General features: G+C 50.8%; 5 protein-coding genes across 5 annotated transcripts; 4 read left to right on the top strand and 1 right to left on the bottom strand.

The window, feature by feature from the left end:
• Positions 1 to 1,583: 1,583 nt before the first annotated feature.
• Positions 1,584 to 2,525, top strand: SETTUDRAFT_29245 (uncharacterized protein; the record flags this gene model as incomplete). The annotated part of the gene is made up of 2 exons (XM_008029691.1): positions 1,584 to 2,233; positions 2,297 to 2,525. The coding sequence occupies 2 exons, from the start codon at positions 1,584 to 1,586 to the stop codon at positions 2,523 to 2,525; spliced, it is 879 nt and encodes a 292-aa protein (XP_008027882.1).
• Positions 2,526 to 3,206: 681 nt separating this feature from the next.
• On the top strand, positions 3,207 to 4,139 carry SETTUDRAFT_161916 (uncharacterized protein; the record flags this gene model as incomplete). The annotated part of the gene is made up of 2 exons (XM_008029702.1): positions 3,207 to 3,348; positions 3,418 to 4,139. The coding sequence occupies 2 exons, from the start codon at positions 3,207 to 3,209 to the stop codon at positions 4,137 to 4,139; spliced, it is 864 nt and encodes a 287-aa protein (XP_008027893.1).
• Positions 4,140 to 4,951: 812 nt separating this feature from the next.
• SETTUDRAFT_169751 (uncharacterized protein) lies at positions 4,952 to 6,040 on the top strand (the record flags this gene model as incomplete). Its single annotated transcript, XM_008029701.1, has 1 exon — positions 4,952 to 6,040. A coding segment is annotated over exon 1 (868 nt), but the record flags the coding sequence as incomplete, so codon positions are not given.
• A 352-nt stretch (positions 6,041 to 6,392) lies between these two features.
• On the top strand, positions 6,393 to 7,825 carry SETTUDRAFT_169750 (uncharacterized protein). Its single transcript, XM_008029700.1, has 3 exons — positions 6,393 to 6,680; positions 6,753 to 6,860; positions 6,917 to 7,825. The coding sequence occupies exons 1-3, from the start codon at positions 6,440 to 6,442 to the stop codon at positions 7,324 to 7,326; spliced, it is 759 nt and encodes a 252-aa protein (XP_008027891.1). The 5' UTR covers positions 6,393 to 6,439; the 3' UTR covers positions 7,327 to 7,825.
• Positions 7,826 to 7,968: 143 nt separating this feature from the next.
• Positions 7,969 to 8,922, bottom strand: SETTUDRAFT_152209 (uncharacterized protein; the record flags this gene model as incomplete). Its single annotated transcript, XM_008029699.1, has 1 exon — positions 7,969 to 8,922. The coding sequence occupies exon 1, from the start codon at positions 8,881 to 8,883 to the stop codon at positions 7,969 to 7,971; it is 915 nt and encodes a 304-aa protein (XP_008027890.1). The 5' UTR covers positions 8,884 to 8,922.
• Between the last annotated feature and the right edge of the window lie 1,121 nt (positions 8,923 to 10,043).

The raw sequence follows: 10,043 nt of genomic DNA, 5'->3' as shown, positions 1-10,043 counted from the left end.
AGATTACTATACTACCTCTACTATAGCCTTTAGCACCTAATTACTACTACTAGGCTGAGCTATAACACTAAGTTTTAGCTAAGATAGCTATCTTATAGCTATTCTAGTAGCCTTATATAGCTCTACTAGGCTACTAGCTAGGCTACTAGCTAGGTTACTAGCTTCTACTACTACTACTACTATACTACCTAGCTACTTACCTTACCTATTTAGCTACCTACTCAATTTTCTAACCACTGCTTGTATATAGCTTTACTTATAGAGGCTTTATAATAGAGCTTTGAAATAGGCCTTTAAGTGCTTACTTTAGCTACCTTAACTACTTAGCTATTATATAATATTTCTATTTTCTATACTACTTACCTTTTTACTTAAATTTACTACTAAACTTAAGTAGTAAAAGGCGTAATAATAATCAAAAGCTTTATTATAGTTAGCTAACGTAATTATTATACTACGCTAGCTATAGCTTTTTGAGTCAGTAGCTAAAAGCTTATTTTAGGCAAGTTTTTAAGCTATATAAAATACTAAAACTTAGGTAATATAGCTAGTTTTTAAGTATTACTTTTTTACTTTTGCAACTTCTATTTTAACTATATAACACTACTTACTTATTACTTATATACTAGCTATTTTTAAGTACTTAAGATTACTACTATATAGCTATATAAGCGTAAGTAATATATAATACTACTAATAATACAGCTAAGCGCGCTATATAGGGGGCCCTGGCTTTGAGGTGGGTGAGATAGCTATTGGTGGTGGGTTGTTTAACCATTGCCCCCTGTACATATATGTGCCTGGTTGTGTTTGCGGCCCTTGCACTTCTTGGCAGCACTGGCGTGTTCGACGGCCTTACTCGGTGGTTTTCTCTTTGCACAACTGCGCTACGTTGGATCACGCCCGCAACAAGACATTTCCACCCAGCCCAACAGTCTGCCAAGTCGAGCACACGGGAATATAAGATAAAAGGATACTCTAAAATATGGCCATGACCTCATCGAAATGGTAATCGAGGACAGCGATCATCTGGGACAAACTTTACAATATCCAGACGGCAATTGTGTCGCTTTAGCGGCTTCTAGAACACGGATTCATACTTACAGTAGGCGCGCTGACCGGGCGCAAGTAGGTCGGGGCGTCGGACCGCCCGTTGGTGCACTGCAAGCCGTGGCTTTTACCCCTTCATCCAGTGGCAGCCCACCCCATAAGCAACTATTGTCCTACCATATATATTAACACGGCCTTATTCAGCCAACTCCGGACCTAATGTGGAACGGATCGAGCGCGTGCTCGCGGTGGTTTCATGGGCGACAGAGGCGTTCAGTCGACTTTCTCTCCCCACGACGCTACACAGGAACGCTGATTTCGGTGCGGGAAAAAAGGCCGCCTGGAAACCAGCAGTGCTTACGGGCAATTTATGTATCTGTCCTTGTGCGTATGAAACAGGCTTGGCTGGCAATTACTAGTTCTCCAGGTACCCCGACACCATGTATAAGAGGGACGCGGCCGGCAACTGTTTCGCAAGCACCAACCACACCCACATTCTTTTCGTTACATACATCTAGTTGCAACCATTCATGATGTTCACCCAGACACTCTTTTCTGCCCTGCTCCTGGCCTCGAGCGCTTTCGCAGTCCCCCAGTACCGTCATAATGCCGCCAGGGCCCAGGGGGCCGTGCCAAAGTGCCCTATTGTCTTCGATGGCCGCGTTCCTCTCAACCTGAGCGCTACCGACTTGGACTCTCAGACGACCAACACCATTTTCAACGCCCAGTTCGTCAAGGGAAACAACCTGACGTGGTCTCAAATCGTCAAGTTCCCGCAGGGCGCTTCCCGCTTCGACGGTGACAAGTTCAAGCCCATCGAAGTCACCCTCTCGGATGAATCCATCTTCCAGAAGCAGAAGGGCTTCCGTCGCGCGGAGCTCCAGTTTCTCAAGGATGCTGCCGATGGCGAGGGTGCCAAGGGCATCAAGACTCTGCACTGGAGTGTCATGCAGGACCCTGCCAGGCCCTTGAACTTCAGCCACGAGTACCTCAATGTGTGGCACGAGGCCGCTGATTTCAGCAGCAACCAGATCCAGTTCCAGACTGGAACTCTCATCGGCAAGAACAACTCGAACCCCAAGACTTTCAAGATCCTCAACCGCAAGAACGAGCAGCTTTGGTCTGTTCCTGTCTGCATGGTCAGCTGGCAGAACTTTGCTGTTACCCTTGACTACACGAACAAGTAAGTCGTTATTCTGAACTGTAGCTTCCTATTGGCGAGCCTTGATGCTAACAAATGGCATAGCCAAGTTACCATCTTCTACAGCAAGGGCAAGGCGCCTCTCGCAAAGGTTGCTGGACCCATCGGCGCAGACCTTTCTGGCGGCGGCCAGCACCACATTGGCGGGCTCAAGAAGCCTACTGGCACCTCTGACGTTGCCAACGCCGGTTTCCAGGAGGCCAACCTCAACGAGGGCCAGATCTACGGTGGACTCTTCCTCGAGGACTCGACCGGTGGCTGCGTTTCTCTCTAGACAATTAGCCGATCAGGCGCAGGCTGGGCCCCGGGTTGGAGAATGAGGCAGGATTTGTCATCTGGTACATGGTGCTCATGCATGAGCCTACCTGCATGTTGGGGCGTCGGAATGAAACCAATGCGCTTTTTTCACTTCACATGCCTTGTACATAGTACATAGATGAGCTGGAATACTTTTTATTCTTCTTCGTGTCAATGAGCCATTGCTGGTGCAGTTTCATGGTAGCCGCCCACCGACCGGCCGTCCGTCGTATGTGACAGCCGAAAGTTTATTGACCCTGGATGACTGCCGGGATGGGCTTGGTCAGGCCGTGTGGTGACGTGGTAGGCTGTGTCAGTGTAGCGGGACTCCGGATCCTCAGCCGTGTGAACCAGATGCGCGGATTCTGCCCTGGCGTTGGCGTGCTCAATGCGCTGTAGAGTACATGGAGAGTGACAGCCAGGTGCATGTCTTGCGTCTGCGAATATCGGGCAAAGGCCGTCCGACTATGACGGGGGCGTAAGACGGTATCTACTTGCCTAGCTGGGACTAGCGCGGGCGGCCGGTGGAATCATGGCATCACTCATGTCGAGTCGAGCTAGTCCATCAGCATGACTCCGCCGCCAGCGTCCTCCATGTAGCCTCCTCTACCCCAAACGGCCAAAATAGCCACTGCGAATCGCCGTCTTGGAATCCGCCATGTCTGCCGCCAACGACGCAAGAAATCTCGCGCCGTCGATTGACGTGAAGAATCTCAGCTATGCGTTTCCCGATGGCTCGAGTGGGCTGAAGGAGGTTTTTCTCGATTTGCCTCCGGGCAGTAGGACGCTGCTCATCGGGGGTATGCAACACTAATTATTTTTTTTTCTCTCTCTCTCTCTCTGAAAGCGACAATGCTAACATGGAACAGCCAATGGCGCGGGTAAAACCACGCTGTTGCGACTCCTCTCTGGCAAACGCATGGCCCCTGCTGGTACCGTCCACATTTCTGGCATCGACCCTTTCAAGATGGGCCTGGAGGGCGTGACATATCTCGGCCTTGAATGGGTGCTCAACCCCATTGTCCGCACAGACATTGACGTGCCCACGCTGCTCTCCTCCGTTGGTGGCGATCACTATGCTGAACGGCGCGACGAGCTCGTGCGGATCCTGGATATCGACCTGAGTTGGCGCATGCACGCCGTGTCAGACGGAGAGAGGCGGCGCGTGCAGCTGGCCATGGGGCTGCTGAGGCCATGGACCATCCTGCTGCTGGACGAAATCACCGTCGACCTTGATCTGCTCTCGCGCAGCAACTTTCTCAACTTTTTGAAGAAAGAGACGCAGGAGCGCCCCTGCACTATCGTGTATGCAACGCACATTCTGGACAACCTGGCGACGTGGCCGACGCATCTGGTACACATGAGTCTGGGCAAAGTCAAGAAGTGGGGTAGCACAGAGGAAATGAATGTCAAGGTTGAAGCCGGCGGAAGGCAGTACACGGGCAACAGCGAGCTGGGCGAGCTGGTGCTGAAGTGGCTGCAGGAGGATCTTGACGAGCGAGGACCGAGGAATGGCAAGGGAGAAGGCATGAGCTATCAGAACTTGGAGGGCAAGGGTGGCTATGGTGCTGAGAAGAGGGTGGAGGAGTAGCTTGTGGACACGGACAGAAATGATATACGAGGGGCTTCAACAATGCCCTTTGGTAGAGCTTCAGTAGGCGTTTTGGGCGGAACTCAACGGCGATACCCCATTTCATACTTCAACATGGGTCGAACTAGCAGCATGATGGTTTTGGTAGATCTTGCAATGTATCCATTGCTGTTCAACATATGGTATGTATTACTGCTGACTCTCTCTCTTAAGTACTCGGTAGCTGGGCAGAGCAGCGTTGATATGCTCCTGGCTTCGTCCCAGCACAGCACACATTTAGTAAAGCGATGCCATGTACCACGCTAGCATCAACAGGGCAAAGCGCACCCCCCGCCATCCGCCCTAACGAGCATTTTCGGCTCTACGCCACATCCTCTTCCATCAACTATCTTCTTGGATGCCTGCATGCTGCGTCTCATCCGCGCATTCACTTCATGCACCATGGCCCCAGCGCCGCTTAAGCCTCTGGTCACCGTTGTAGGTGCGACCGGCACGGGCAAGTCCGATGTAACAGGATCGAAAAAAAAACAGGCCGAGTCATGCATGCTGATCACCTTTAGAACCACAGCTAGCAGTTGCGCTTGCGCAAAAGTTCAATGGAGAGATTATCAATGGCGATGCAATGCAGTTGTATCGCGGGCTGCCCATCATCACCAATAAGATCACGCGGGATGAGGCAAAGGGCGTGCCGCACCACCTGCTAGGCTGCATCGGCCTGGAGGAAGAGACGTGGACCGTGGGCAAGTTTGTCGGCGAAGTGCTGGGCATAGTATGGAGTAACGCCATCTAACCCGGAAGCAACTGACGCGGTCAGATTGAAGAGATCAGGAGTCGAGGCAAGTTGCCGATTCTCGTCGGGGGGACGCATTACTACACGCAGTCGCTGCTGTTCCAGGATGCCCTCGCCGAAGAGCCTGCATTGCATCTGGATGAAAACAGTGAGAAACTGCCCGTGTTGGAGGAGCCGACTGAGGCACTCCTGCAGAGACTCAAGGAGGTCGATCCCGTTATGGCAGACCGATGGCATCCGAATGAGCGCAGGAAGATACAGCGCTCGCTGGAGATCTACCTTCGGACAGGAAGGCCGGCGTCGCAGTTGTATAATGAGCAGCGGCTTAAACGCCAGACGTCTCCTTCGTCTGGAGATGGTTCAAAAGTTGCTGGTAGCTCCAGCCTTCGCTTTGAGACGCTGGTATTCTGGGTGCATGCGGATAAAGATATTTTGCATCGTCGTCTTGACGGACGTGTGGACAGGATGCTGGCGAAAGGTCTGTTGTCGGAGGTAGAAGAGTTGGCTGATTTCCGCCAGCAGTATGAGTCTAAAACCGGTACGAGTATAGATCAAACTCGCGGTATCTGGGTCTCTATAGGGTACAAAGAGTTCTTGGACTACCAGCATGCGCTGGGAGAGGGCGCAAGGCCAGCTGAGGAGCTGGAAAAACTCAAGAGGGCGGCCATCGAGAAAACGCAAGCTGCGACGCGCCAGTACGCCAACCGTCAGATTAAGTGGATTCGCATCAAGCTACTTAACGCGTTGCTGAGTGCAGGTCAAAAGGGCAATACTTTCTTAGTCGATGGGTCGGACATCTTCAAATGGGATACCGATATTGTGCAGCCCGCGACATCCATTACTGAGCGGTTCCTCGCGGGCGACTCCCTTCCGGAGCCTTCGTCGCTTTCGCAAGCCGCATCAGAGATGCTCACACCGAAACGAGAGTATGATCTGGGGCAACGACCGGATCTGTGGCAGAAGAAAGTGTGCGAGACATGCGGAACTGTTGCCGTTACTGAGAACGATTGGTCTTTGCATGTCAAGAGCCGTGCGCATCGACGCGCTGTGGGCGCAAAAAAGAAACAGGAGAATACACGAGATGTGACAAAGAAACGTCTCGAGTCTGCTCAGTCTGATATTGTCGATGTTCTCGAGAGCTATCTAGAAAGCTTCCCAGAGAAGACGTCAGAGTGAGGCCGGGCTGCAGTGGCGTGAACGTATTCGCCAACCTCCCCCCCTTGCATATTGAATACAAGGCCTACAATGAAAAAGTCTCCGAGCTAGACACAAGGACATTTCCACCTTACGAGGCTCGAACCAGCTTTCCACCAAGTCTTGGTGGGATTACCCGATTGGGACTTGAATAGCACCCTGGGCAAAAGAAAGCGGCTTAGCGCCTTTGACCGCCACCACATCTACACAACCTGCCCGCTTGAGAGCAGCCGTGTATAAGAGGCGATGCGGATTCGTTTGTTTCCAACCATCTTCAATTCTTGGTTTCAAGAGACACAAATATCCTTATCTTGCCATGTCGCCGTTGCTGTATTCCAAAGTGAGCAGTGAAAGCTCCAGAGAGGACTCGATCGAGCAACAAGAAAACGTTCGCAGACCAAGCCGATGGAGGAGGATAAAAGAGAAGGTGCACATTCTTAGGTGGCCCGTCACGTTTTTCTTGCTTATCACCATATTATTCTGCGAGTTTTCAATTCTTCGTCATCAGCCGAGTAAACCCCAGGTGGGATCAGATATAAACGGCATTATTCCAACCTGTAAGTCTAATGTCGTGTATCGGAGTTAGGCTGGGTGAATGAACCAGGGACATGTCACTAACATCCATGCAGTCTCGCTGGAGAAGAAAGTCTTCCACAACGACAAGAGATTTGCATCGGACCACCGCACCACAGAATCCATCAACGCGACCATGCGTGAATGGGATAACCTCATTCCCTGTAAGTTTCTCGCTGAACAAAGCAAACCCGCCGAGTCTAACACTGCTCGCGTCCAGTCGGTGGCGGCTTCCTCGAAGTCGCAGACTACACATCGTACGACCTCCCGCCGCCCATGCACTTCCCCAACATACCGGGCAAACAAGTCTTCTCGCTCGCCATCTTCCACCAGCTGCACTGCCTGATGCACCTCTCCGACTTCATGGACAAGCTTGTCGTGCAGATCCGTAACCGCGACTTCTCGCTCGACGACAATTTCCTGTGGCACAACGACCATTGCTTCAATTACATTCGCCATGCCATCATGTGCTTTGGCGATACCACGCTCGAGGGCCAGACCCTGACGCCCGGTCTGGAACATGTACCTGGCACAGATGGCACGGGCGCCACGCACATGTGTAGGAATTTCGACGAGATTAGGGAGTTTGCGGAGAAGAGGAGGTTGTCGGAGAAGAAGGAGCAGTTGTGAGGTTTTGAGTCGGTTTAAGAGGGGGTGCGGGGTGTGGAGTTGCTGTGTATGTTGTATACCATCGTATGAGTCTCGCTCAATGTTGGTATTTGATGGTTCCACGTATGTTGATGTTTCTTTTACGCTATGAACTGGGTAATTTTCTATCCTTGCGGTGACAGCTCACGAGATATCTATGTTACGCATATGGATAGTAACTATTGTATGATTGTGGAACCAAGGTAATTGCTGCTGAAATGTTTTCTCCATCAGAAAGCGTAATCGGGGAATCCGAGAAGACTGCCAATCTACTTAAGTTGATATGACTGAAGCTGTATTGTCGCTTCATGAACAAGAGCAACAAATGGTTTCTAATTAGTTTTCCGTGTACGCACGCTTCTTGACTGGGCTAATGCATATTTTGACGTTATCAATGGCAGCGGGCGTCTTAAGGCGTATAATGATGGAATGAACAAGTACACATTTAGTTTCAGCCAACTAGGCAGTAAATAACCAAGGCAATGTGATATGTCTTTGACAAACATAGCATACAGAGGAGATTTTGAAGACAGCACGTCTATCAACATCTTGCCCAAGAAGCCCAGGATGAATACAATCGTCACAGTTCTACTCAGGATATGACAAACTACCACCACAAAATCTCTATTCCTCGACAGGAGGCGTAAGCAACCCCCCCTCAACAACGAACGTGTCCGCACCCGTCTTCCCCCCCTGCTCGTCCAGAAAAAACCTCAGCACCAGCTCCGCCGCCGCCTCCGCATCGTCCTCGGCATCAATCGCGCGCAGCGCCGCCCCCAACACCTCGGGCTCCCAGTGCGGAAAAAAGAACTTGACCGTCTCGCCGTTGACAAACGCGTCAAACTCAAAGTGGCCCTGCAACGTGAGAACGCGGCCAGGCTCGTACACGCCTTGCACACTGCAATGCGGCGTGCTGCCCACGAGCATCCAGCCCGCTGGTAAGCCCCCCTCGGCCAACACTACGTGGTCGTGATGCACAAACTGAAGTCGCAGTACCGCGTCCTCGTCTCCCGCCCGCCCGCCGCCAAACCTCCTGCAAAATCCCTCGTCAAGTCGCACTGCCTGCACCCCGAGTTCCCAGCCTTTCGCATCCTGCTCTACGCGCACGCCGTACTCCGCCAGCAGCGCATGGCACACGATCTGGTGGCCAAAGCAGCTCCCGAAGATGGGTATGCGCGGGTGCGTCTGGTACGCCTCACGGATCCACGCCGCGAGCCGCGCGATCCACGGCTCGTTGTCGTATGCGGAGCTAGCGGACCCGGAAATCACAATCGCGTCGAAGCAGCAAAGGGAGGCTGGGTAGTGGTTTTGCACGACGTCGAAGTCGGTGGATGTGATGGTGATGTTGGGGTGGTGTTTTGAGGTGGAAGTGAGGCGGTGGGCGGCGCGTGATAGCAGCGCTTCGAAAATGCGGCCGTAGGTAGCGGCGCGGTGGGCGACGACGGCGGGAACGGGCGTGTCGGCGTTGAGCATGCAGATGCGGAGTGTAGCAATCGGTGGTGTTTCTGGCCGTATTGACGCCGCCGCCGACGACGCCATGATACCAGTCCAGTTACTTACCAAAAAAAAGAACAATCCACAAAAAATAAAAACAATAGCAAAACAGAAAAGTAAGTATTGGAATGCCCGATTCAAGATATTTGAGATTCCAACCAAGTACAGCTTACATTTTCTTACTGATCTTAAAAACACATCCCCCTTCCATGGGGAATAACGTGTTTTACAAGCGAGCGCCGCGTACAAGCGAGCGCCGCACCCCACTAAACCTGCGCACCTCTATAAGCCTATAGTTCTACTATAATATAGTTGTTTTACTATATATTAATATAATAGATTAAGCAGTACCTAAAGTATCTTTCTTGCACGTACGCAAGTTATGGCTAGTTTCTCTACACCTACTACAGCGCGCCAAAGCCTAGCGGCTAACACCTAATCGCTCTCCTCCTTAACGCTCTTTATAAGCAATCTGCTAATTAGCCTTACGCTAAGTAAGTAGATCCTCTCTAGCTCCCTTTGTTAGCACTCTATACTTCTATATCTACTTCCTTTTACGCTACTTACGCTTTATTACTACCTTATTAGCCCTTTTAAGGCTAGCGATCTAATCGCGCATTAGCTTAGCTAAGAGCATTATTCTCTCTACCCTCTTCTTAAGCTAGCTAATTACTATAATAATTAACGCTAGTAATAAGCTCTTATGCCGCTAGACCTAATTACGTATTAGCGTTAATTAGGCTTTAAGCTTGCGTACGTTACTTAAAGTATAAGCCTGCTAGACAGCCTCTATAAGAGTAGCTACTAGAGTAGGCGTACGTAGCTGTACGTTAAGCTTTAATAGAATAGTGTCTAGCTAGAAAGGAACAAGGCCTGCGCCTTAAAAGGCTAAGCAGATATTAGCTGCTATAAAGGATTAATTAAAGGCTTCCTTAAACGCTAGCAGAAACTCAAGCTTAGTAATATAGTTAATGTACACCACCAACTTCGAGTTTTCTAGAAACCGCTAGGAAAGCACGCTATCTAGGAGAACCGACCACGTCTTATATAGCCCTTCGGGCTGAAAAAGGACGTTAAACTAGAATAATAGGAGAACCGACCCATTTTGGGAAACCGCTAGAAAAGCACGCTATCTAGGAGAACCGACAGGGGGGATGGCGCAGTGGTGGAGCGCCTGGAAAATTTTCTGCTGTCTCACGTCAGCA

The sequence above is a fragment of the Exserohilum turcica genome (genome assembly GCF_000359705.1).
Source record: "Exserohilum turcica Et28A unplaced genomic scaffold SETTUscaffold_30, whole genome shotgun sequence".
In the NCBI taxonomy this organism is placed as follows: domain Eukaryota; kingdom Fungi; phylum Ascomycota; class Dothideomycetes; order Pleosporales; family Pleosporaceae; genus Exserohilum; species Exserohilum turcicum.
This window is presented reverse-complemented; position numbering and strand designations above follow the sequence as displayed.

What these genes read in the sequence shown, in the direction of transcription:
- SETTUDRAFT_169750 (XM_008029700.1), top strand. Translation starts at nt 6,440, where the DNA reads ATGTCGCCGTTGCTGTATTCCAAAGTGAGCAGTGAAAGCTCCAGAGAG. An exon ending in AAACGGCATTATTCCAACCT is followed by an intron (nt 6,681 to 6,752) that starts GTAAGTCTAATG and finishes ACATCCATGCAG; the next exon opens with TCTCGCTGGAGAAGAAAGTC. An exon ending in ATGGGATAACCTCATTCCCT is followed by an intron (nt 6,861 to 6,916) that starts GTAAGTTTCTCG and finishes GCTCGCGTCCAG; the next exon opens with TCGGTGGCGGCTTCCTCGAA.